At 48.1% G+C, this 27,618-nt stretch overlaps 1 protein-coding gene across 3 annotated transcripts in view; it reads left to right on the forward strand.

Annotated features, from left to right (window-relative positions):
• The window catches only part of MED26 (mediator complex subunit 26), a 44,664-nt gene that overhangs the window by 11,305 nt on the left and 5,741 nt on the right, over window positions 1-27,618 (forward strand). The window contains exon 2 of one of the 3 annotated variants that reach the window (XM_037028623.1): window positions 11,444-11,557. The exons of the other annotated variants lie outside the window; for them this stretch is intronic. Coding sequence (XP_036884518.1) covers window positions 11,513-11,557 — 45 coding nt within the window. The 5' untranslated portion in view covers window positions 11,444-11,512. The remainder of the gene's footprint in view (window positions 1-11,443; window positions 11,558-27,618) is intronic. 3 annotated transcript variants of the gene reach the window in all.

Below are 27,618 nucleotides of genomic sequence, written 5' to 3' on the forward strand. Positions count from 1 at the left end.
AATGTTTCTCTTTCACATCAATATCTGTCTACCTATCCCTCCGTCCCTCCTCCCTTCCCTCTCCCTCCCCCACCCCCCTTCCTCTCTCTAAAAAAAATCATTAACATATCCTCAGGCCAGGATTAAAAACAACAACAACAACAATAACGTGAGCTTAGTCATTGGGCAGAACTGAGTTGAAGGCTTGACTCTGCTGTTCACTGTGCAGCTTTGGATGAGGCTAGGTTTGCAGCCTTAGTGTTCTCAGGAGGGTTACATACCATCCTTAGGGAGGCTGTGGCCCTGGGCCTGATTTGTCCTCGGTGCTGATCTGTGTGGCAGGTAACAGTTCACAGGCTTGGTGCACCCACCTTGCATTCCCTTCCTGACCTCCCTCTGGTCTATGTCCAGTGGATGGTTAGTTACCAGGGACTAGCCAATCATGGGGCTGCATGTTCCTGATTAGTATTGGTTCAGAGATGAGCCTGTGGTCAATCAGAGCCCATGAAAACTTTAGCACTCTGCTGGGATAGTTGGAGAGACTCAAATGGGAGAAGATGTGAGTAGGTCACTGTTGGGTTCTGCTGCTTGGTGATGGCTTGCTCAGTAGTGAGACCCAGACGGGTAGGGAGTACTACTAAGTCACACAAAGAACTAGGTGAGCCAGCAGCTTCTTTTCTTGGTGAAGCCCATTTGAGCTGGTTTTCCCATCACTTGCAACCAAAAAAGTGTAGAGAGAATTAGCAGAGCACATTACAACACAGCCTTTGGCTCAGCTGGCCCCTGCACGCTCTCTCCCTAGCTGTGCTCAGCTGCTCATCAGTCAGTTCTGACCTGCTTATACATTTCCTGTCAGGATGGCCCACCCTCCCTCCTTCCCTCCAGGTTCCAGGCCAAGAGTACCTCCCCCAGCAAAGCCAGTGCCACCTGTCCCAGGAGCACTGTCTTTTGGCTGTTTCTGGCATCTTGGTTCTACCTTTCCCAAAGTACCTTTAACTTGTCTGACATGCCTGTGTTCCTCTCCCCACTTGGTCTTTTCCTGCTAGTGCTTAGAGAGCCTGTTCATTCTATTAGAGCCAGTAACCAGTTAACAAACAGATGTGGTTCTTCTCTGATTTCAAGGTACACATGAGCGCCAAAGTGGGTTTAGATTCAGGTTTGGTGGGCCTTGGCAGGGCAGCTGCTCAGCTCATGAGTATTGCAGTGGCTGGTTCCCCTGGAGGATGCTTGCCACCTCCTGTGATGGCTGCTTGGCTTTCTCCAGACCTCAGCCCTTGGGGGTCCTCCTCTGGCTTGCGGGTTCTCTTAGAGCCATAGTGGCATGGTCAGCACTTGGGCACCACGCCTGTCCTGAGTGTATTGCTCAGTTCTGGGGAGTCTGGAAATTCCGGGAGCTAATGACAGGACCCAGGGAAGGAGGGTGAGCAGCTCTAGGTGTTGCAGCACTTGCCTAGCCACTCTTAGTTGCAGGGGGAACCCCCGTGGGCCAGGACCCCCCCCAGCAGGGAGATCTGAATCCTGAACCCCAGATATGTTGTTGCCTGTTGCCATGGATGAATCAGTGTCTCTGAGCCTCACTCTCTTTATCTGTGATTAGGGGCTGTTGGCGCCATCATCTGGTGGTGTCCTCCTGAGGGGCTGGGCATGTTGGGTGCCTGATAAAGTGCCTAGCTTCTATTTAGTCAACCAAGATGACCATGAAAGAGCTGGTTCTACCTCTGTTACATGTGAGGAAAAGAGTGGGGGAGGTTGTCCTTGCCTGAGGCCATGCAGCTGGGAGGAGCAGAAAGGGGATTTTAATGCTATCAATTGTTAATAGTCCTGCAGGTGGAGTTCAGCTTGGATCTCATTCGGTCTACTGACCAACCATACTTAAATCAGCTGCTCAGTGTCTTCTGGTTTCATCTTCTTGAGGGCTGTCTCCCTGCAGGGACTTTATCTTTGGGCTGTAACAAACAGGGGGACCACAGTATCAACTCTTACTGTGCTCACTCTGTGTTAGGTATTACCCCTTTTATAGATAAGTAAGACTAGAGCTTAACAAGGTTAAATAGCTTGTTAGCTGACCTTAGAACCTTGGTTTTTATCATAAGGCAACACGGTGCCCACTGCAGACAGGAGAGGGGTATGCAAGAATTCTGCAGGGCTCTTTCCCTCCCAGAGCACCATGTGCTGGTGGAGCTAGTCTCTATGTGTGCTGTCCTGTGTGGTATCCATGAGCTGCATGTGAATAGTGAGCACCTAACATGTGGCTGGTAAGACTCAAGAAACTGACTTGTAAGTTTCTATTTAACTGTAATGCCCACCTGAGTTGGACAGTGCACTTGTAGGGCTTCAGATCACTTGTGCTTTGTGTGGGTGAGAGCTCTGGCCTGTGTTGTCTTTTCCACATGGGAAGTAGGGGAGAAGGTTGTGCCTGGGTTGACATGGGAATGCTGGATGGGGCTCCTGTCCCTTCCCAGCTCCCTCCGGTCGCAACCCCTCCCTGACCAGAAAGCTCTTTCTCCCATGTCTCTAGACATGGGAGCCTCTGAGCCATGTCAGCTCCATTCACAATTCTGGCCTTGTAAGGCAGAAAGCCTTCTCATTTCTCTACTGTTGGTTGATGAATACAGTTAAAGACAGACTGATGGGCAGACAGAAAGGAAGGGAAAAAAGAAAAATATTTAAAATGCAAGGGTTTGACTCAGACCTGGGTTCAGATCACTATAGCTCTGTCTCTGAAGTGTTCTTGAACAAATCACGTCAGTTACTGGCTGTCAATCTGTCAGATCTGCCATCCTCCATAAAATGAAGACAAGCCCCACCCTACCAAAGGGTAAATAACGTCTGAAGGGAAATTTCTGGGTGCATAGTAGGCACTGAATACATATCAGTCTCCCCACTTCTTTGGGAGTGGGGGTAGGGAAGCCATACCCATGGAGTTTGTAGATACTGAACTTTGGTTTTCACAGATGCCATTCTTTCTCAAAGATAGTCTTCCCTATCTTGGAGAAAGTGTGAACAATAAGCAGTTACCAGATAACATTGCATAAGTTTACACATTTCTAAAAGCTCCCTAGGGGGTAATAGGAAGAAATTGGTTGCAGAACAAAATTGAGGCTTGTGGAGGTGGAAAGGCACATTCCTTTAGAAGAGGGGCTTGGGTTGGGTGCCCAACTTCCCCACACTATTCCCAGTCCTTATGTGCTGCAGTTGCAGATGAGGGTGGTCAAAATAAATCGTGCACACGGCCCTTAGGAAGCAGTATCCTTTCTGAATGCAGAACATACTCAACACTAACAATTGCAAGGTCTCAGACGTCCCCAGACAGAGAAGTGTTGTTGTCATTAATAATCAGAACATACACCTTGTACTCAAACATATGGGAAGAATGGTATTGACAGGTAATCAAGGTTGGGCCTATCTCCCACCCCACCCTCCTGAACCCACACCGTCCCCCCCTGCTGGCAGGACCCAGGAGCTACTTCATACTTAACCCTTTTGAAAACTATTTATGTAGCAAGAGGCATAGCCACGTTTATGTCCTTTGATCTATTCATTTTACTCCTAGAAATGAATGTTAATAGATATATTTATGTGATGATCATTGCTAATATAATTAATTAAAAGGCATGGGAGAAGCCCAGGAAGCAGAGTAGGGTGGCACAGAGCTGTGAAGAACGATCCTGAGGCTCTGTAGAGAAATGGACAAGCCTTGCAGTGATAAAGAAAAGGAGCATTTTTGTCAGCTAAGCACAAAAACTAAAACTGGGTAAAATGGAAAGCAGTTATATTGGGGCAGTAGGAACAGTTTCGGGTTTTATTTTTCCTGTGCTCCATTGTCTTTTCAATTAAACAGTTAAAAAAGAAAGAAAGAAAGAAGACTGCTTTAGCCTGAGAGCTCTTGAGAACCATTGAGAGCAATCAGGTATGGGGGTGGGGGTATAAGGGGCCTCTGTACTACAGCCAGTGGAGAGAAGTATTTCCTTTTGTGTGTCTCTGGGAGGTTCAGAGCAGGGATGCGCAGCGCTTTCCTCCAGGATAAGTCTGCCAGTTGTAGACTCATATTCTTCATGCTCTCGGGGGACTGGGGTCCAGCCCACCAGTTCTGTCAGTCATAGTAGCTGTGCTGACAAAAAGTAGGTTCTCCATTCATCCTCTTTCCTCCAGCTCCAGTCAAGCCTGGGCATCCCCCTCTTGGAAAACTTTCCTCTTGTCCCTTCCAAGCCAGTGTCACACTACTCTGTTACTTAAGACCCTATGTACTTAGAGTAGACATCCCTACTTCTTATGTCACGATCCACAGATGCTCTGTGACTGGGGCCCTTCTTTCCTTCCCTTTCATGTCTCAGTTTATACTTTCCCTCACTCATGACTGTCCAGGCCCCCTCCTCACATCTGTGATCATCAGACTCCTTCAGGCTTCTGCTGTCTACCCATGGTAAAGAGCCCCATCCACTCTCTGCTGTCACCCTGACTCCAGACTGTTTCATGTCCTGGCACACATAGGAGATTACGGCATCTAGACAGTGCCCTGGGAAAGTAGAGTGAGACTGGAGGGAAAGACAGGAGCGTTAGGTTTCAGTATAGTTATAAGAAAAATGACATATAAAGTGGACTTTCCAAATATTGTTTACTCTTTGTAAAAGTGGTACTGTGTCCATGAACATAACTTCTATATGTTAGGTTAGATTTTGCTTGGCTTTCGTAATCACTGTGGAGAAAATCTGTTGGCGTGCAGAGATGATAAAACTTGGAACCATTTTTTGATAAACATTTACTAATTTACAATCCAGATTCTTCCCTCTTTCTATTCTTATGTGATGCTGAAATACAATAAGGCAAATGGGTTCTAGTTTCGTTCAGATGTTATTTTAAGTACTTTGAAATAATGAAGAACTCTAACTTGTCGTGCAGTGCATGTTCAGTAAATGTTTCCAGAAAAAAAATTATGCATATACATACACACATACGTTTATAAATTTTACTGATATAAAGGATGGATAGCATACAGGTTATGAAGAAAGATATGCACAACACTGTTGTCAATTTCATGTATCCAGTTGCCTCTCACAGACTGCTTTCCTTGATTGTTGCTGAACTTTTGTATCTATAGTCAGCTTATAAGTACTGGTCTGACTTGAAGATCTGTTGATATTTTTGTTTGTGTTAATGAATTAAGTGATGTCTTTGCTGAATCAGGTAATAGTTTTCAAACACTGACAGAATATTTCCTCACTTATGCTATTCCTAATGTAACAGCTACAGACATGACACACTGTTAGTTTAATCTGCATTAACATTTTCTCTATCACTTTCTTAAAATCTAAGCCCCAGCGATTGGCAAACTATTTCTGTAAAGGGTTAGGTAGTAAATATTTTTAGCCATACAGTGTCTGCCACAACTCTGTCTTAATTTATAGCACAGAAGCATACAGAGACAATATGAATAGACGTGGCTGTGTTACAATAATGATATATTTACCGCTCCATGATTAATGTTATAGTATGTGAATTTCACCTCAATAAAAATACATATAAAATGGGGGGACCTTCATTTACAAAAACAAGTATTGGGTTATATCAATGATCTGACAGTAAATCAAGCCCTGGTTTGTAGTGTTTCTCAATTTCCATTGTCTAAATGCTTCCACTGAAGCTAATTTCAAGCCACTAACGTGATGTCACGGAAAGATTTCTCAGGTTTAACCCTGAGCTCTCATGGTCCGGTGTGAACTGGCTCCAGCACAGTCCTGGGTGAAGTCCCTATCTCTGGCGAGTTGGGGCCCTAGTGTGTGGAGTACAGCAGCTGCAGGAGAACAGAAGTATTGATGTTGGAGATGGGGCTGTAGGTGACAGGCTCCTTGTCCAAGGTGCCATCAGTGCCTTTGCAGCTGGCTGCTAAAAGGTTCTCTTAGCTTGAGCATTTTATGGGACATGCTCAGAGCCCTCATGAGTACATGATGAGCTAGCTGTTTTGAGAGTGAGGCCAGGCCACTGTGCTACAGATCCTTTGCTGCCCATTCTCTGGGGCAGAGGTGACCACCTCTCCTAGGCCAGTGGTTAAGAGGAAGCCTCTCTCTCCCATGCCACACTGATTATTTTCTACAAAGCTTTCAGGACAGCCACCTGTTCTCTTTGCCTCTCTCCTTGCCTCTCTTCCTCCTCAGTACATGTGTAATACATTTTTATTTTCCTGGTAAATTAATAGCTGCTAAATGAACTCGTGTCTGTTCTCTGCTGGCTGCAGTGGTTGCATTGTACAGTCCAGATAGCTTTGGACTCCACATCCAGGGTTTTCCTGATGTTAGAGACCAGCATACTGTTGTGTGTGTGCATGTGAGCACACACACATGCTCACATCGTGTGCTCACGTGCCTCTCACCACCCCCTGAAACTTCAGCAGTTCCATCTTCTGACTGCATTCTCCTTCCATATTGAGGAGTCACTAGTTGCTAGTTGCTAACCTCACTACTGGGCCATAAAATTGCTCTAGATCTCAGCATGGCTAATGCCATATTTGTTTCTGTTGCTTTCTCCTCAAATTGACATCCTTACCCTTTGCATCTTGAGGCTGCTTTGTACTGACCATACAGGCCTTATTTACGGGGCCTGACGGTCTTTGAAGAGTCCCGAGTCTCAGTAGCCTCTCCCCTGTTTGTGATGGTGTCCAGAACCACCACATTACTGAGAGTCACAATGCTAGTCAGTGACATGGAAGGACCAGCTAAGCGTGCAGACTTGTTTCATTCTTGATTGGATAACGGGATTTGTACTTTTGGGGACCCAGACCAAAAGCCATTAAAGACAGCAGGGAAATAGCAGCCCAAGAGAGTCCAGATATTGCAGCCTCATGACAGACCAGGTATGTGATGCCAGGTGATCCGATAAAGGACCGGTGGAGCCCCAGTTTTGCTCTGAGCTACCTGGTAGGCTAGTGACCTGACACCCATCCCTTTGCAGCAGACAGAAGAGAGGAAGTGTGTGAGCAAGTTAGGTGAGGAAGGAAGGAGGAAAGTTGGCCTAACTGACAAATTCACCAAGAGTCTGAGAGGGTAAGAAGACAGATGTGAAAAGCCACTTTGTGCATTTAAGGGCTCCATGTAGCCTTCAGATCTTCCTTTCTGAGCGGCTCCTATTTGCAGGATAGGCCCTTGGTGCCTTCCCTTCCAGCACTGTGTGTCAGGTGCTGGTGCCCTGCTCTCTGGGCATCTTCTACCTGTTCCTTCCTCCCATCTGCCTTTGGCATGCCTGAGTCTCATGCCCACCATTCATCTGAGCCTCTCACCTCCTTCCACCGTGCCCACCAACATTAGCCTGGAGGCTCTACTCCTGGCCTTGGCAGTGTCGAGGTGCCACCTCTTGGCAGGGTGCCTTTGTGCCAGTCCCTTCTCTGTTTCTCTTGGCATGTGGGGGATATGTGAGGACAACAGCAGATGGGTGCAGCAAAGGCCAGTGGAGTTTCCTGCACCTCACTCCCCCCGCCATGAAAGTGTTAACATCCATGTGACATTTGTCTGTGTTTCACCCTTTTCTATTTTTTATTCTCCTGGGCATCCTGGCCTTCATTCTGAGGACCTGAAGGCCCCATAGAAGTCCTGCCCAAACTGGTGTCTCAAACTCTCTGTGAGCTGTGTCACCTTGGGCAGAATCTAATTTTTGAGTCTCGGCTTCTGAATCTGTGAAGTGCCCCACCAGTGCAGCTCTAGGACTCTGTGGGCCCTTACAGCGGCGGCAGAGCGTGCAACATGCAGTGCACATGGGAGCAGTGTGTTGAGTGTATCTGGAAGTGTAGCTGTGATTCTTTCCCTGCCCTCGCAGCCTGGGCAACTATATGTCTTATCATAGAGACCAGGACACTTAGAGTGAAGAAAACACTATTAAAAATTATACCAGCAACAGGTGGAAATGTGTGATCTGGCCAACTAGGCCTAGGGTCACCTTCCACACCCCAGTGTCAGTGTGTGCGGTCCCCTTAGATCCTTAGTCCCCTCTAGAGAGCTGACTTCAGCGGCTCCCAGTCTCCCACCTTCCTCAGACCCACAGACCACACTAGTCTGCACATCTAGGTGGGTGTCTTAATTTATAGCACACTCTGGGGCTTCACTTCGCTTTGTTCTCTTCCTAAAATGTTGCATTTTCCTTCTTTTTGTTCTTACAAGCAATAAATACACCGTCCTCTTTTAAAATTTTACATGTTTGACTTACAGCTAAGGCCTCTTTGGCCTCTGTCACTGATGCAGTTTCTTTTGTCCCTCTGGAGAGAACCACTATCCTAGTTCTGGAGTCCTTCTTCTGTGCATGTAGAGATACATAGCAGAACACCATGCATCATTTTAAATAAATTCTGGCACATGTGTCTTATTCTGCAGCCAGTTCATTTCCCTCAGCGTCTCTCTGTCCTTGTTACATATGAGTCAGACTGAGTCCTTTAACTGCAGTTTCGTATTCCACGATAGGAGCTGGTTTGTTACTGTGCAGCCGGTTTCCAGAATTTTGCTAATAAAATGATGCTTTTTGAATAGGTCTGTCGGCGAGGACTGGTAGTTTCCGCAGTGGCAGATGTGAAGGGGCACTTGCATGGGTACCTCCTGCTTCTCCACAGCTCTGCTCAGAGCTGGTGCTTAGAGGCTGGGGGTCAAGGGGAGGCAGCATCACAGGCCGACAGCGGGGTTCTGCCAGCACTATCTGGAACCTCACTGGGTTTGAGACTTTGAAGCCTCAGCCCTGCCACCCCCACCCCCTTTCTCGAAAGCTGAGGTTAAGTTTGTGAGGGAGAGGGAAAGTGGAGCTGGTCTTGGCTCCAGGAGGCCTGTTGGGCTGAGCATTGGGGCAGACCTTTACGACACCAGAGGACATTTTTCCCAGATACGGAGACAGCCATTGTTAGGGCCCTGCTGCTTACAGTGGGGAGACTGCTAAAGTCCATTGCCCTGGATCTTCTGTAACTTCCATCAGTGTCACTGTAGCATTCAGAAAAACCATGGAGCCCACAGGATCACATCTGCTTTAGCAGGAACCCTAGGTTGAGGTGAAGAGTGCAGTGATTTCCATTGACAGATTGAGACCACATCTGGCCAGCCCTTGACTACATGCTGGGCAGATTCTCACACAGTCCCGCAGGGGAGCCATTGCTGTCCTTATTTTAGAGACATTGAAGGGACACAGGGTGATAACTTGCTCATGACCTTATAGCAGGAAGTTTTGGGTTCCAAGTCAAGCCCCTCACTCCTTTGGGGCACGAGCATGGTGACAGGTTGGCAGGGTACAGTGGCTCTGCAGAAAAGGAGCAGTGCTGGTGGGTGAGGTGGGTGGAAGAGCAAAAGTGGGGGGTCACCTGAGGGCCACTTAAGGCAGGGCCACAAACAGACCCTCTAGTGTGCAGAGAGGCTTCTTCTGCCGGGACCCCAGAGCTACTTTGAATTGAGCTTGGAAAGGTTGCTGGTGGAGCTGGAGGTGGGCTGTGCAGGGAGGTATGGCATTCAAATGTGACTCCTACTGCCCCAGTCTTGATGGGAGGGGAGAAGCTGGGTCTGCCAGTCTGAGACCCATTCAGTCATGGTTGAGGGAAGAGGACAGTTAGGGGTGACATCTGTTCCTAGATGGTGTGTCGAGTGTAAGGGAGCCCATGTACCTCTGAGCACTCAGGGTCACTGTGAGGAGGAGCAAGGTATCTCTTTCAGTAGCTCTGGGTTAGGCTTGGTCTTCCAGTTGGCACATTTGTCTTTTTTAGTGGTCAGTGATAGCTGGTGCATCTCAGAGCGGGTGAGACATGGCAATCCATGGGAAGTCCTTGCTCAGAACCTTGCAAAGTAAATGAGCTAGGGGGCACATGTCAGTAACACAGTGTCACAGCATCTCTCTGGAATCTAGCTGCAGGCTCTCTCCTCCTGCCCTGCCTCCTCTCCTCAGGCAGGCCTCACCTCTCCCTGGCTTCCATGACCATCCTGCCCTCCTTCCTGTTGATGATGGCCTCTCCAGCCCCATGTGGCAGGCTCCACAGCCTGAGCCCCTGGGTTCTTGGGTTCTTCCTGCATCATTGTTCCCCTTCATCTCACACCCACCCCATCCTGCTCCTCACTGTCTTGCTCTCTGGAGTTGCTGGTCACCTGTAGAATTGTCTCCTTGCCTCACCAGTGAGTTCTCCTCCAGGCAGCCAGAGCCAGCTGCTTAAAACTGCAATCTGTCCATGTCACTCCCTACTGTGATCATGGCCTGGGATCCATTACAGGATGCCCATGGCCCTCTTCCACTCTCATGTGGTGTTCTCAGCACTTGCTGTGTGCCCCTGGCCCTTATCTCCTGCTGTGCTCCAAGTCTGGCTTGTCCTTGCCATCCTAGTCTGGCTTGCAGACTGTGAATCTCTTTAGGCCTCCCCAGAGACACCTTCTGTCCTCCTCTTTGGAGACCCCATAACACTGAATATCTCATGGCCCCCTTAGCCCACACTGTTTGAAGTTCCCTAATCATAGTCTACCCAGCCAGCCAGGCTGAGAACACCTTCAAGACTACAGCTGTGCCTTATATGTATTTCTTTTTTTGTTGTTGTTTATTTATCTTTAGAGGGGAAGGGAAGGAGAGAGGAAGAGAAATATCAATGTATGGTTGCCTCTCGTGAGTCCCCTGCTGGAAACTGGCCTGCAACCCAGGCATGTGCCCTGACTGGGAATCAAACCGTGATTGTGTGGTTCACAGGCCCGCGTTCAATCCACTGAGCTACACCAGCCAGGGCCCTTATCTGTATTTCTGTGTGAGGCAGCTGCTCATGCAGTGAAGCACCAGTGTTTGGGAGCAAGGCTGCCTGGGCCCCAGACCCAGATGTATAACCTGGCAGATTAGGTGACTTCTCTGTGCCATACCTTCCTCCCTGTAAAAGGAGGCAATAGAGCATGGAGTGTCAAGGTGATATTTGTAGAGCTCATTTTAGGAATTTCTTAACAAATAAAGTCATGCCTGGTTGGCCTTATTGACGCTATAAAAAAACTAACTCTTCTTCCTAGTGCATCTTTCAGCTAAGCTCCTAGAGAAAGCAGTGCCTGTAGGCTTATCACTGGGAGGAAAGTTGGTGCAGAGCAGGGTGATACCTGCTGTCCCTCCACTCAGCCTAGTGAGAGTTCAGGATTATGCCAGGAGAGGGCAGAAGCAGAGCCAGTGCCCCTGTGACAAGCACTGGTTACTCTGTCTCCAGTCCTGAGAGCACCTGTGGGCTGAATGGCACTGTCCTCCTGGGCTTTCACAGAATCCAGAGATAGTAGGTGCTGAACATGATTAGATGAACCCCCTGCCACCCCTCAAGAAGGCCCCAACCCAAGTTCTATAGAAATAGGGAAGAATGAGAAGATTCTCTGGTCAGGGAGGAGGAGCTTGGCAGAAGCAGAAATGCAGCAGTCTCTGAGGGGTTCTTTTCTGCCCTCTCCCACTGTGGGGTTTAGGGTCAGGAAAAATAGTATTTAGGAAAGCATGGTTTTGCTCTCCTCTCCAGCTGCGGCCCACACATCTGCTTCCTGGAGGCCTGGAGACACCTTGCGTCTATTTCTGATCTTTTTGTGAGATGAGAGTGGCATCTGTTTGGAGGGTCAGAGACTCAAGCTCATCGGTGAGTTGAAGAGGCTGCCAGCACATCACATAAAGGCCATGGGCTGGAGGCTGAGTGTTGCCTGCCATGTAAAAGGACTTTTACTAGCACGGAGGGGATCCCGTTTTATTTTGATAGCTATGCATTTATTTTAATGGCACTAAAAATATATATAAACTGTACCAAAGCCCGGGCACTATTGCTTAAGACGAGAGTAAAGTAAGAAATCTGGGGATATGTATTTTTCATTGGGGGTGGGGCAGAATGAGAAGGTTTGAGTGGGTCCCAGGATTAGGTATCAGTTGTTTTCCCAGTCATTGTGCTATATTTTTTCTTTTTAAAAATATATTTTATTGATTATGCTATTACAGTTGTCCCATTTTTCCCCTTCACTCCCCACTGCCCTGTACACCCCCTCCCACCCACATCCCCCCACTTCAGTTCATGTCCATGTGTCATACATATAAGTTCTTTGGCTGCTACATTTCCCATACTGTTCTTACCGACCCCCTGTCTATTTTCTACCTACCATCTGTGCTACTTATTCTCCATACCTTTACCCCCTCTCTCCCCCTCCCACTCCCCTGTTGCTAACCCTGCATGTGATCTCCATTTCTGTGGTTCTTTTCCTGTTCTAGTTGTTTGCTTAGTTTGCTTTTGTTTTTGTTTTAGATGTAGTTGTTAATAACTGTGAGTTTGCTGTCTTTTCACTGTACATATTTTCAATCGTCTTTTTCTTAGATAAGTCCTTTTAACATTTCATATAATAAGGGCTTGGTGATGATGAACTCCTTGAATTTGACTTTATCCGAGAAGCACCTTATCTGCCCTTCCATTCTAAATGAAAGCTTTGCTGGATAGAGCAATCTTGGGTGTAGGTCCTTGCCTTTCATGACTTGGAATACTTCTTTCTGGCCCCTTCTTACCTGTAAGGTCTCTTTTGAGAAATCAGCTGACAGTCTGATGGGAACTCCTTTGTAGGTGACTGTCCCCTTATCTCTTGCTGCTTCTAGGATTCTCTCCTTCATTTTAATCTTGGCTAGTGTAATTATGATGTGCCTTGGTGAGTGCTTCCTTGGGTCCAACTTCTTTGGGACTCTGAACTTCCTGGACTTCCTGGAAGTCTATTTCCTTTGCCAGACTGGGGAAGTTCTCCTTTATTATTTGTTCAAATAAGTTTTCCACTTGTTGCTCTTCCTCTTCCCCTTCTGGTACCCCTATAATTCAGATGTTGGAACATTTAAAGATGTCCTGGAGGTTCCTAAGCCTCTCCTCATTTTTTGAATACTTGTTTCTTCATTCTTTTCTGATTGGATGTTTCTTTTTTCCTTCTGGTTCATACCTTTGATTTGAGTCCCTGTTTCCTTCCTGTCGTTATTGGTCCCTTGTGTATTTTCCTTTATTTCACTTAGCGTAGCCTTCATTTTTTTTTCATCTAATTTGTGACCAAATTCAACCAATTCTGTGAGCATCCTGATTACCAGTGCTTTGAACTGTGTATCTGATAGGTTGGCTAGATCTTTTGTCGCTTAGTTGTATTTTTTATGGAGTTTTGATCTGTTCTTTCATTTGGGCCAGTTGTTTTGTTTTGATGTGCCTGTTACGTAGTGAGGGGCGGGGCCTTAGGTGTTCACTAGAGTGGGACAGTGCTGTTACACTATGTGGGGGAGGGGTCTGAGAGGGAACAGTGGCGTTTGCTCTTTGCTCTGCCAGATTGCAGTCGCTTCCACTGCTTCCCACAGTCAAATTGGGCCCTTCTGCTGCTGGTTCCCAGGTGGGTGGGTTTGTGTACATTCTAGGACCCTATGGGTCTCTCCAGCGAACTCTTCTGTGAGGCTGGGAGTTTCTCCTGCTGCCACCACCTTAACCCCCACAGGTGTTTTCATTCAGTGGTTTGAGGCTTTATTTTCCCCTGCGCTGGGAGCCTAGGTTGTGCGGTCCATCCCACTCTCCAGTTTCGCCTGGTTTATCTGCATAGGAATGAGTGACTGCCCTGTCAGGGAGCTGCAGCCTTGTGCACCACACCCCTCCACAATCTCCTGCTTTGCTGGATCCGCCAGCCACCACCTTGCTTGTTGCTTTGCCGGGAGCTGCTCGACTCCACCCCTCCTACCTGTTTGAAAGAATGTCTTTAACTCCTTGGTTGTCAGACTACTATGCAGTTAAATTTTCTGTCAATTCTGGTTGTTTTTTTGTTTTTAAATTGTTGTCCTTCTTTTGGTTGTGCAAGGAGGCACAGTGTGTCTTCTACTGATGTCTCCATCTTGGCTAGAAGTCCCTTCATTGTGCTGTATTTTTTATTACTTTTGTTTTACTCACTGTAGCTGTTGGATTTATACTCAGTAACATCATTCCAGTTTTCAGCCACTGGTGAACTTATATTTTCTTGTCATCTTGGCACATTTTCTCCCTTCCCATTAGTCTTAATACTTATTACAGAGATGGGTGTGGCTCACAGCAGGCCCGATGCACCAGTATCGGAAATGGGGTTGTCTTCATTAGTGTTGCGGATGCCTCAGGGTCTGTGGACCTCTGGGGTGGCAGGGCAGCAAGGCAGCAAGCAAGGCCCAGCTCTGGAGCAGCCTAGGAGACCAGGGTTATTGACCAGGGCCGTGCAGTTTGCACAGTTTAGCAGCCATCGGAGAGTATGCAAGGGATAATTGTCCATGTGACTTTAAAAAAAATTTTTTTTATTTATTTTTAGAGGGCAAAGGAGGGAGGCAGGGACAGAAACATCAATGTGGGAGAGATACATCAATCAGTTGCCTCTTGCACCCCCAACCAGGAACCTGTCCCTCAACCCAAGGCACGTGCCCTGACTGGGAATTGAACCAGTGACCTTTCGGTTCGCTGGCACTCGATCCTCTGAGCCACATCAGCAAGGGCTTGATGTGACTTTTTAATGGTAACAAGTTTTGTGGATTTTATTTGCTCAATTGGGGAGAAAAATTCGAGGTCTGGACCCTTGGACAGGGCATGTTTCCAACAGGTGCTGCTGGGTTAATGAAGATGATAAGGCATGTGCAGAAGGCAGGCCAGACCATCACCATTGTGTCCCCAGAACCCAGATTGTGGGGGACCCAGGCTAAAGGAATAATCCATTAGCTAGCTGGTCAAGCTCCCCTACAGGCTCCCAGCAGGGAAAGTTGGGAGGAGGTGGTCAAGTTGGTTCTTGGTGAAGAGTAGCCTCAAGTTGTGGGGACTCTCTGCTATGCCCTTATCCTCTACCAGCAATCTCCCATTCATCTACCATGCCCAGCAGTGCAGCCTGTCACCTTGCAGATAATCTTGTCACCGAGTTACCATGTGGATTGTGAGCTTTGCTTTCCACATTGCTTTTCTGTCTGGCTTTGCAAAAACCTCCCGTGGTTCTTCCCTTTCTCCCTCCGTAAAGAACCCTCTTGAATAATTCAGGGTTGACAAGATGGTAAGTTGGAGAAGATATTTGTGCCGACTTTCAAGACCACTGCATTGAAATGGAAGACTTTCCCCAAAGCCATTGGGCCCTGCTGAGCAAACGTGTTTGCCTGGATGAGTAACAGAGGCTGTGCCACCCTGGCCATAACTTTCCCTCTGCCTGGCTGCTCAAATGTGGCATCCTTTGCCTTGTCTTTTGTGGGGCTCTGTTAGGACCACTGAGAATCAACTGGCTGCTCCCATGACCCTCAGGGGGTGAACAGTGCAGGTAACAGCTAGAACTGGGTCAACACATGTTTGCTCTCCAGATACTAATTTGGTAGCTGCAGACCCTGACTTGGAGTAAACATGGTGGGACCTAGCACAGTAAGGTGGGACCTCATTCATCTATTCATCTGTCTGTTCATTCGTTTGTTTGTTCCTTCATTCATCAGTTAGTGTTTATCGAGTCCCTGCTGTGTGCCAGAGACTGTTCCGGGCACCTGTGAGGTGACAGTGGACAAGACCGAGGTCCATGCTCTTGTGATTCATACCTGCAGGTGGTGGGACAGTTAACAATGAGAGAGCTGAGTGGCGTGTCAGAGGTGGTAAAGGTAAGGAAAGGCAGGGCTGGTGCAGAGGCTTGCTTTCCAGATCTCTTGGCCAGTGTAAGGGAGCAGGCTGTTCATTCTGCACAGCAGAGGAGGGGTCCCTATGAGATTTGCCATGACTTCCAGGTGGGCTTCTTGGCCCCAGGTTCTTGATATGTGAGGGTTGCTGAAGACTGTTGAAATCTTCTGTTTGGGGACTGGTGCCATCCTTGTTGCAGGTGCTGTGCTGGTGGTCTTGCAGGAGCCCCAAGGTGGAGTCTGGCTGGGTAGGAATCTGGCAGAGGCAGCACCAGCCCAGGCAAGGCCAATTTTGGTCAAGTCCTGTGGAGCACTCTGCAGTGAGTGTGGAGTACATGTGTGAGTTTTTATTTCAGTTGACTTGTTGTTTCAAAACAGGGTTTAGTGATGTCCCAACAGCTGTCGTCATTTGAACAGTTGTGTTCCAAGGTAGTGGTTTGTATAGGTGGTTGACTGGAAAATGGAAAAGCATGGTTTCTCCTTAGAAAAACATCACCAGCGTTGTAACAGTCATCAGTCTGGTCCATGTTGGAACTGAAGCAGAATTACTTTAGAAACCCTGGCTTTGGGGTTTGGAAGAGAAGTGCCTTTGGGCAGTAGCTCTGGGAGAGAATGAGGCCAGGGTCCGGGCAGCCTAGGTTGTAGAGCTCTGTTGGGGGTGAGGCTTGCTGCAGTCAGACCCCTGTTTGTAAGGGATGGGTGTGGCACAGTTTGCTAATGACATCTGCTGGGAGGTACTGCCAAGTGTGCGGGGCCAAGAGCCCGGGAGCCTACATTTGCCAGGTGCCATTGTTGAGCATCCACCAGCCTAGCCATTGACCGTCCTTTTTGTGTCCTGTGGTGGTTCATCTGGGCCTGTCACACCACCATCTCTGGGTGAGATGGTGAGGCCTTCTTCTGGTATAGCAGAGGATGGGCAGGGTCTCACAGCTAGTGGGGGTGGGCTCTGCAGCCCACCTCCACCAGGGCAGTATGATGACTTGTCTGGCCTACATACCTTCAGGCTTGGGCACATCACACACCTGGATTTAGGATTGTCGTTGGGATCGGATGAGATCAACCTGGGAAGGGCCCTGTGCTCTGGATAGCAGGTGGAAGGCGGTGCTCGTGGCATTAGTACTGGGGAGGATCTGAATGGGCTGGGCACAGGGTGCCAAGCAGAACCCACAGCTTTGGGAAGAGTGGTTCTGTCCACTATCTCTCTGTGTGAATCTCCTCATGGGCTTATTCAAATACAGCTTCTGATTCAGGAGATCTGGGCTAGAGCTGAGATTGTGTGAGTCCAAGTGGCTCCTGAGGACACTGGTATGCTGAACCCTAGGTCACACTTGAGAGTAGTAAGGGTCTGGCTCAGCTGTCTGGGGGGAAAATTGGAACTTGAGACAAATTCAATCACAGGAGCTTAATTTCCATTGAAGAAAACCATGCAGAGGTCAGAGGGGAAAGAAGCACTGAAACTATTTACGTGTCAGGAGGATGGGTACCCGTCACTCAGATGGCCATTTGTCTCAGACTTTGTGCAGATGTTTGTGGGCACTGGCCTTTCCCTTGTGAGCAAGGCAAGTTGCCACTCTCTCCTGAGTCTCCAGTGGAAATGCGACGAAACCCTGCAAAAGAGCTCATGTCCTTAAATTCAGCCCTTGATGATTAGTGAGCCTTGTATAAACATTTCACAACCAGTGAGACACTGTTTCCCAGTTCCAGCAGCGGTGAGTCTCCTGATGGTCAGCTTACACAGGTGTTTTGGGGGCATGCGGAGTGTCGCAGAGGGAAAAGCTGATGTTTACTGCTGCCTGCCGGAGCCCTATCTGCTGTGAGGAGTGTGTTACACACATTTTACAGTTGTCATTCATCCTTATGATGCCCTTGGGATGCCCAGCCATGCCAGTCATCTTCGTTTCACTGAGGGGAGTAGGAACTTCCTGCCCCACCCTTCACCCCCAGGAAGGGCTGAGTCTCCTTGGGGGTACGATGCCTCACCTCCAGCAGGGAGCCTTCCTTTTTGCCAACCACCTTCCTACTTTTTCTAGGACCTTTTTGCACCTATCACCTGACTCCATAGAAGTTTTACAGCTCTACTGAGGTGTAATTGACATACAGTAAACTGCGATCTTTTAAAGTGTACAAATTGCTAGTTTGACCTATAAATATATATCATGCCCTATGTACTCTTCCTTCCAGCCCACCCTTGTCCCCAGGCAACTGTTGATCTTTCTGTCGCTGTTGATTAGTCTAGAATTTTGTGAAATCATAAAATGTACACTTTTTAAAATTTTATTTTGGTCTCGGTTTTTCTTTTATTCAGCATATCTGTCTCGAGATTTATGCACATTATATGTATAAGTAGTTCATTACATTTTTTTGTTGTTGCTGAGTAGTAGTTTATTTTATGGGTATACTACAGTTCATCCATTCACAATGTGATGGGCTTTAAGAATCTGCCAAAATATCTTCTGAGGTGATTATACCACTTAAACTCTCACTCAGCAGTCTATGAGGGTTCTAGTTGCTCCATGTCTTGGCCTTCACTGGGTATGGTCAGTCTTTTTTATTGGGTTGGCCAAAAAGTTTGTTTGTTTTTTTCCATGTGATGGCTCTAGCAGCACTTAGTAGTCTTTAATTTATTCAAAACAATTTTGTTAGATTGTATTATGACAGCTGTTATAGTGTGCATTGTTAAAAAAACAACTTAAAAATTGGTGAAATTTTGTGCAGCCATTTTAATATTGAAGGTGGAAGAAAAGTAACATTTTCAGCATATTATACTTTATTTCAAGAATTGTAAAAACACAATTGAAGTCCAAAAAAAGATTTGTGCAGTATATGGAGATGGTGCTGTGACTTATAGAACATGTCAGAAGTGGTTAGTGAAGTTTCTTGGTACTATTGACATTTTTCTAGATAATTCTTTGCTGTGGGGCTGTCTTACGCGTGGAAGATGTTTAGCCAGTACCTCTGGCCTCTATCCCCTGGAAACCAGTAGCGGGAGATAACTGACACACACAGTATACAAATCAATAAAGTTATTGGTGAAAATGAAAAAAATGTGTTTTTTATTTTATAGAAAAACTAAACAGACTTTTCGACCAACCCAATAATTTGTGTATCCCTGATGTCTAATAATGTGGTTGAGCATCTCATCAAGTGTTTGTTTGCCATGTGTGTTTCTGCCTTGGAGAAAGATTTGAATACCTGTTTAGATCATTTACCCATTACCCCCTCGGCCCACCCCCTGCTCTTGGGTTCGTTGCCTATTTATTATTGAGTTGAGCAAATTTTTATATGTTTTAGTTACAAGTTCTCTCTTAGATACATGATTTATATATATTTTCCCCAGTCTTTGGCTTGCCTTTTCATATTCATAACAATGTCATCTTTTGAAGAGCAAAGATTTTCAATGTTGTTAAAATCCAGTTTATGTTTTTTCTGCAGTTTGTACCTGGTTTCTACCCTGCAGCAGTGCTGGGCTCTCACTCAACTGTTAAGGAGTAGTTACATTTATACAGTCCTAAAGTTACATTCGGCCCTTTGAAGGCAACCTCAAGGTTGATGTGGCCCCTGGTGAAAATGAGTTTGACATCCTTGCTGTAGATGTTCTGTAGTTTCAATTCTTATATTTAGGTTTATGATCCATTTTGTATTAATGTTTATCTGGTGAAGTAGAGGTCAAGAGCTATTTTACTGTTGATTTTTGCATATGGCTATTCGATTATTCCAGCACTATTTGTTGAAAATTATTTGTTCCCTATTGAATTGCCTTGAAACCTTTGTTAAAAATCAGTTGACTGTGTATGTGTGGGTCTGCTAATGGACTCTATGCTGTTTCATTGATCTGTTTGGCACAAATAATACCACACTGTCTTGATTATGTAAATCTTAAAGTCAGATAATGTGAGCCTTCCATTTTCTTTCTTTCAAAGTTTGTTGGCTATTCTAGGACCTTTGTGTTTCCATATGAATTTTAGAATCAGTTTGTCAATTACTCCCAAAGACCCTGATAGAATTTTGGTTGGGGTTGCATTGAATCTACAGATTAGTTTGGGGGAGACTTGACATCTTAAAGATTTTGACTTTTTCAGTCTATTAACTTGCTGTATCTCACCATTAATTGAGGCCTCTTTTAATTCTCTGAGCCGTGTTTTGAACTTGTAGATTTTGAAAGAGTTTTCATATACACTATTCTGGTATTTGTAAATAAAAACAGTTTTACTTCCTCTTTTCCAAGCTGAATGACTTTTTTTTCTTGCTTTATTGTATTGGCTGGAAACTCCTGACAAGACTGAATAGGAGTGATAAGCTCACATTCTTGTCTTGTGTCTTTTCTTTTTTTAAGATTTTATTTATTTTTAAAGAGGGGGAGGGAGAGAGAAAGAGAGGAAGAGAAACATCAGTGTGTGGTTGCCACTTGAGCGCAACCCAGACGCGTGCCCTGACTGGGAATCAGACTCACAACCCTTTGGTTTGCAGCCAGGCGCTCAATCCACTGAGCTACACCACCCAGGGCATCTTGTATTTTTCTTAGGGGGAAAACATTCAGCCTCTTACCCTCAAGTATAGCATCAGCTGTGGGCGTTGTAGAAGCACTTTATCAGCGAAAGAGATTTTCTTCTATTCCTAGTTTGCTGAAAGTTTTTATTAAGATTTACAATTTTGTCAAATGTTTTTCTATATTGATTGGAATGATCATAAAGCTTTTTCATTTTTACCTTTTATTTTGACAAATTACATCAATTTTTAAGTCTTATCTTCCTCCCCAATTTAATTTCTAGTCTCCCTTTCTTTGCTGTCTTTTTTCCTGTGTAGGCATGCAGACGCCTTATCGTAGTTGTCACATTGCTTTCCCTTGAGCCAGCTTCCCATTTCTGCCCAGGTCACCAGTATGGCTTGCTAATGGCCTGTTGCATGGAGGCAGGCCTGGGCTGACTGCACAGGTTAGGTCAGAAATGAACATGTGGCCAGGTATGTAACAGGTGTCCTGGCTTCCTTGTTGGGGCAGCAGCATAATACTGCTGAGGTCTGTGGTCTCAGAGGAGACCAGCATGTGGTAGGCAACAGATGCCCAGCACAGTGCTGGTAGGTGATACCCAGGCAGTGGGTGCTGCCTGCCTGCCTTGCTCTCATAACCTTAGACTTGGTCTTGCTGGGGACACTGAGCTACTTACTGAGTACTTCTCTGGAACCTTTAGAATGCCCTTGTTATTCCCAGACTGACCCCTACACAGGAGGAGCACGTGGGCATGTTTCTCTGAGCTGTGAAGCGTAGTACATGCCATGTGTCTCAGGGGTAGCCTAGGCTTATGGTGCCACAGGCCTCAGGCTTTATTCTGTAGAACTCAGAGGGTCTGTGCCTCCTTGGGGGAGGGGAGTGAAGGGCTGGTTTGCCAGGGCCTCTTCCTCCTCTCAACCTCGGCAGCTCTGGCATTTGTTTCCAGGACAGCATGACCTCTGTATAAGATCAGCTTCTTATTAAAGTATAGCATACATCCAGAAAAGTGCTGGAGTCATAAGTTATGAAGTAAATGTTTATGAAGTGAAGACACCCAAGTAAACCCACCCTGGTCAGGTCAAGAAATAGAGGATTTCTCTAGAAGCCACTCTTGTTCTGTCTCCTGGTCATTTCCCACCCCCCACTTCCCTGACTTTGTCACTATCAAGAAGTTTTGCACTCCAATATAGAATGTATTCTTGCGTTTCTGGCTTTTCACTGTCTGACAGTTTTGAAATTTATCTTTGTGTTTAGCAGTGGTCCCTTCATTCTGTGTTGATGGTTAACCTGTGACCTAGTTACCACCTACACTTCGGCCACGCAGGTGTCTTTCATTTGGAGGTGTTCCGAATATGGCTGCCCCCACCATTCTTGATACTCTTGTTTCTGTTACTGCGTGCCCTGGAGTGGAATTGCTGGGTTGTAGGGTCTGTGTCCATCCTTACGTGATGTCTGACATTGAATGCCCAGACTCACCCTCCTGTTCCATGGGTGGTGGTAGTCCTTGGTTCTCTCCAGTGTGGCCTCTGTTGCAGGAATGACCACTGAGAAAGTCCTTCTGCTACTGCCATTACTCCAACCCCACACATAGCCAGGACTGTGGGGTAGCAGGTAGGCGGGAGGGGTAGCCTCTTGGCACTGCACTGGGGCCATGGAACGGCTTGGCCAGGCATGCCTGGCCTGGTCTCTGAAGGTATAAAGTCGCCAAGGGCAGTGGTCAGTGCACCGTTGAGAGCCTACAGATATGATCTGAGTTTTCCCCAACTTTCTGCCTGGACTTCCCAGAACATGGAGAAGGGGCTCAGGTTGGTGGCTGATTTCATTTACATGAGAGTTGGGCCTCACTGCATCTCTGCCCAGCCCCACAGCCGGGTATTTTCAGTTGGCAGCTCTGGAGTGTACTGTTTTCACCTTGTTGCTTTACGTAACAGTCCCTTGGAGGTTAGCCCCCATCAGTTGCTAAAAGGCTGGCTCATTGTCGTTTTGGATAGCCCATTTTCACGTGCTTGTGGGCTGAGCACTTGTGAGCCTCTCCCATCAGTGTCTCGTCATTCTGTCTTGCACAGATGGCATTCTTACTGGCCGGCCACTCCTAGAGGAGCAGGGCTGGGAGAGAGAAACCCTCTCCAGCATGCAAGTCATTGGGTACTCTGCTAGCTGGGCCCCTCTCTGAGCGTATCTGGCAGACATAAATGGCCTGCTTGGCTTTCAGACTTTTCAGTTGTGTCAGTATAGGAATGAACCAGTTCACAGATGACATGTTGAGAGCTCTCAAAAATGGCTGAATTACATCACTTGTACTTTCTCTTGACCTAATTCAGGGGTCAGGAGAGTTTAAGTTCGAAGTTTTGTTGGAAAGAGCTGCTGGGATATAAAGGAGAGAGAGGGACAGCTTGGAGGCTGGGGCTGCAGAGAGGAGTGATGCCTCCCCTGCCCACTCCTTCATGCTCTGTCTGCTGCCTGGGCGGGGGGTTGGGGGTCCATCCCTTGGACCCAGTTACAGCTGCAATTTCATGCTCCGGCTGTGGGTGCTCTGCGGACAGGGAGGCCATACAGGTGGTAGGCATGCTCCAGCTGTGGGAGCTCCTGGGGAGCAGATGGGCCCCATTGATGAGGAAGTGCCTTTGTGCATTTGCAAGCAGTGAGCTTGGCTGCTGCACCTGAGAGAAACCCCCTACCCTGCACCCCAGTGTCATTCTTCCTCTGCCAGAGGCTTTGTTCCTGTGGCTGTGAGGCTTCCACGGCATCCTGGTGGAGGATGGTGCCTTTGCCAGACACAGCACTGGCATGGCATTTGCCCAAGGGAGGTCCCCCTCACTCCTGTCTGGCTGTGGGACCAGGCAAGGGAGAGCAGGGCCAAGGAGGCTGTACCTTCCAGAACTGAGAAGGAAGACCAAGCTGCACTGACTTCTTTTCCTCACTCAGGGAGACTGCATGATGAGACACGGGCTAGGCTCTTGCACCAGATTGTGACTGAGGCAGTTCAGGTCACAGGACAGCATCCGCCAGGGAACATGCGTAGAGTTTTCAGAAGCAGGAAGACTTTCTGCGGCTGAAAATGGTTACTGCTGGGACAGAAATCACAGACACACTCACCCAGCAAAGTCCTGTTTCATTCACCCTGTGCAAACACCCTCAGCAGACACGGCTGGCACCTGCTGTGTGGCTGGCAGGGAACGGTGACTCAGCTGAGGAAGGCATTAGAATGCTCAGCACATGAAAAGCTCAAAGTCTGGTTGCTTCTGGGTGCCATCTGTGGCATGTTTTGGTTTGGAAGGACAGCTTGCTTGCTGATGAACACATCCAGAGTCTTTTGAGCTAAGTGGTTTTTGTCATTGTTGTCTAGACCATTTTGCGTTTTAAAAGAAGAAAAGATGACTTCCACATTGTTGGTTTTTAAACTGAAATGGTTTTTACTGCTGACCAGCCATCCTTGAGCCCACTGAACCAGTTGGTGTGGGCTGCCCTGCACAGATGCAGGCCCACAGGGTGGTCAGGGCACTGGCCAGACAGTGAGGCGGGGTGAGTCCACCCTCAGTGTGCACCATCTACAGCCAGAAGGGGAGCAGACTCCAGGTCCACCATCATTTACTAAGTGGCTTGCAGCTCAGGGTAAGCTTGGGGGTGGGCTGAAGCCTCTACTTTGGTGGGAGGGTGTGGGTTTCCCTGGCTGTAAGAGAGGAAGGCAAAGGCAGCCTGAAGACCATCTGAAAATGCTGCTGGGCATGAGGCTGCTGTCCCTCTGTGGCTTCGAGGAGCTCTTTGTAACCTGTCTATTTCCCTGCTGTGGCAGGTCGGCAGGAGGGGATGGGGTAGGATGCTGATATAAGGCCATAGTCCACTACCTTCTAGGTGTGTGGCGAGCCCTGAACCCTCAGTTTCCTTACCTGTAAAGTGGGGTTTTAAGGATGAAAACCTCGAGTTTGGACGCTGAGGAAGCCAACAAGGCGCGGCCGTCCTGTGAGAGTCCGTCTAGGCGGCCCCACCGGCGCTCATGCCTCAGGGAGTATAGAGTTTCCCCATTTTCACCATGGCCCCTCATGTTCGGCTTCTTTACCGAAAGATTGGGTATTTCTGGTAGAGTGAGACTCCATGATGCATGGGGAAGAGAGCCATAAACCAGGGGCCTCACAGACTCTGAAGCTTGATGTCTTGGTTCCTTATTTCACATCAGAGTGGAATTCCCCCCAGGTGGTAATTATTCAGAGCTTAGGCTTTACCTACATATCCCTTGAAATAGAGCAATGGCATCCACAGATGGATAAGAGCTCTGGTGTGTCATGTGTTCGGCCATAATATCAAAAGCCCCTTGTGGGCCCTGGAACACACCCTCCCTGTGATGGCTGTGGGCAGGAGGGCCTCTCCTGCATGAAGTTTCTGCACAGACAGCTTCTGGCCTTCTGTGCTCTTTAGCAGGGAAACCCGGACCCCAAGCCGTTTTCTGCTCCGGGAGTGCAGGCTGTTTTGGCACCATGGGTCGAGGGTAAAGGGACTGGCAACAGGCTCACTGTGGAACCACCCAGCCCTTGGCCTTCTCCCCACACACACACCAAGTGTGTAGCACAGAGCCGTTGAGAGGAGTTGGAAAACGATATCCACTCATTTCACCTCCACACAGCTGCCCTGTCATTCTAGGTCTAGTGAAGTGCCCCATCCAAATGTAAGGAAATACGTGTATTTAATAACCTGTAGGTTTGTTGTTGTTTTTTAAGGTTGTGGTAAATTTCAAACAAAATGAGAATAATGTAACCATCCTGGCATCAGTAGATACCAACTCATAACCCTACTTACCAGGTCAACATGGTTTCTTCTACCCTGACCCTCCCCCCAACAGACACCCAGGCAGGTTCTTTTGTACCATGTTCCAGGCGGCATCATTTCTTCAGTAAAGAATCTAAAATGTGCCATTAAAGATTAGAGTGAGCAGTGCTCCTTGAGTGTTCATTTGGAGCATGCTGTGCTGTGGAAGTTCGTGCAGGCTCCATCATTGCTCCCATGTGACTCGGGATGAGGGAGGGTGGGGACATCACCTGAGCAGGAATGGTGGCAGCCTGCACTGCCATGGTCCAGACTCTTTCCTAGACTGCTTCTGAGAGGTGCCGTCACCTCCCTGGGGCTGTTGCCTGTGTATGTCCAACCCCATTCTTCCTGCTGCCTGAGAGTCAAGCAGCAGCCGCCCCCAACTAGGCTGGCAGGGTTAGGGACTATGGGGTTTTCTGAGAACGCAGGCTGTTTTACTTCCTTTGTGCCTACTCTTGGTTTTCACCTGGTGAGAAGACCCATTAAGAGCACTGGGAACTGGGTCAGGAGTGAAGAACATCCCGTTTCCGGACTGTAATGAGGATGTGCTTAGTGAGGGTTCTTTCTCTCCTCTTACTAGGAGGGTTCTTTCTCCACTTCTTGCCAGGGGATGCCTGCGAGTGTGATGTTGGAGAGGGTGGCTGCCCAAAATGGACACCCAAGTTCTAGCTGTCTGACTGAGTGTACCAGATTGTGCCCCATGAGTCTTCAGAATGAGAACCATCAGCAAGGTGGTTATGGAGTCAGTCCTACCAGTAGTCATGGGTGACTTTATGGACACCTGCGTCACACCTGAGGTGACTTCCTGCCCCTCCCTTGCAATGGACACCTTAGGGTCCTCTCTGAGTGTTCTCCATTGCCTACTACCATTCCGGAGTAGCTCTGTCCCATCTTGCACCTCCCCTGGGGACATTTAGGTGCTACATGTATGCAGGGCAAATGCCGCCACTCTGTGGGCTCCATGGCTGAGCAGTATTTATTTCCAGTAAAGAGACCAATCAAATACTGAAAACAGATGGGTTGGATGAGTGGGCTGGAGTGGTAAGCAGTTCACACAGGAAGTCATCATTGGTAGTAAGGGGAGGTGATACTAGGCTCATTAATTGTTCAAAAATACAAATTAGTCAGCATCTGTTGAGGGAGCTCTAAGAGGAAATGAAAGGCTGCTGGTGCTCAGGTTCCCTGGTGTGTGGATTCTGCCTCTTTTGGGAAAGCTGCTTGGCAGGTGGTTTTGAGGTGTTTTTTACTGGGAAGAATCCCAAGGGAGACAGTCAGAGGGGTGGGGGCGTCATGAATGTGCTGGGTTGTCTCTGACAGCAGGAGACTGCATGGGGCCCTCACCCTGGCCTGCAGGATGGAGCATTATGTGCTCTGTGGTGATGAGAACATGTGTTTTCATGCAGATAGGTACGTTAGTCTGTTGGGGTGGTAGCAGCCGTCAGCTCCCACTGGAGCCAGAGTTGGTAGAAGGCAGGTTGTATTTTCCTGGCATCCTCGCTTATGCCACTGGGACCTCTAATGTCCATACAAGGAGACCCTGCTCAGATGACGCCCTTGCCGCAGGCATGCCTGGCCTGCCTTGTAGTGGACACCCATCTCCTTGCCCTGAGGACCTGTGCTGGGCTTTACAGTCATGGACTTTGTGGGAGCCTCCCCTTGGCCATGTCACCTTGGCGTCTGTGCTGCTCACAGGTTCTTTCATCCAGAGTGGGAGGCATACCACTCCTGAGCAGGTGGCTGTGTAGATTGGTAAGGCAGGTTGAGGAACCTTGTGTCCGGGGTCAGGGCCACTGTCTGCCATGAGGCTGGTGGATGTGAGATACTGCTTACTGGTTCTGAGGCCAGAAGCCTGGTCTGACACTGTACAGACCCCCTAGATTTTGTCTGTCCAGTGTAGTAAGGGCCAGGGCTTGGGGCCAGACTTGTGAACTTCCATGCAGTGGGAGCAGAAGGTGGGAGACAGAGGGCAGCATTTTTCACAGGGCTGAGTGCCTCCCTGCATACCATCTGAGTTATGGCAGGGCCCACAGACTTGTCCCTTCTCAGCTCCTGTGCAGCTTCCAAAGAGGGTCCCGGCTGTGGGGTGTCTGCAGCACCAGCTGGCTGCCAGCCCTGGGCTGCCCAGGTGTTCTGTCTCCCCCTCCTGCCTGGCAGTGGGACAGCGTCTGCCCAAGGACAAGGACACTCTGTGCTGCTGGGCCTGCTCTGTGGGGACTGCTGGTTCAGGAATGTGTGGGGACCCAGAGCTCTAAATATACCAGGGTGAGGTCACCAGGGTAGAGACAGGGCATGTGGCAAGCCTGGGACCCCGCTGGGGCCGAATCCCAGGGCCAGGAAAAGGGAGCTTGTGGCCTTCATCTCCCAGTGGGACCAGCCTCCTCACCACAGTCTCCTCTGCCACTGCATCCCTGCTCACGGCACATTAGAGGTGTGTAGGGTATAGATTGTGTCTCTTCTCATACCCATTCCCTCGGTGCAGCTTGGAGTAGCTTTTTAGAGCCAGCTGGATGTGTTCACAGATACATCCCCAAATGAAAACCTCATGAGACGAGGCCATTGTTACCAGGATGCAAGTTGGCCCCTGGCAGAGGGGCGGCTTTGCGAGAGCTCCTCAGGCACAGTAAGGGCCACTGTCGTTGCTCTGTGGTCACTGTGCTGCCTTCAGCCTGAAATAGGGCAGGTAAGAAAATACACAATTTTCCTACCTGGGAATATACAAGGCCAGCAGAGTAACAGTCCCCAGGGATGTCCACGTCCTAGTCCCCAGAACT

The sequence above is a fragment of the Sturnira hondurensis genome, unplaced genomic scaffold (assembly GCF_014824575.4).
Source record: "Sturnira hondurensis isolate 20B ecotype Veracruz unplaced genomic scaffold, ASM1482457v3 Scaffold0020119, whole genome shotgun sequence".
Classification (NCBI taxonomy): Eukaryota; Metazoa; Chordata; class Mammalia; order Chiroptera; family Phyllostomidae; genus Sturnira; species Sturnira hondurensis.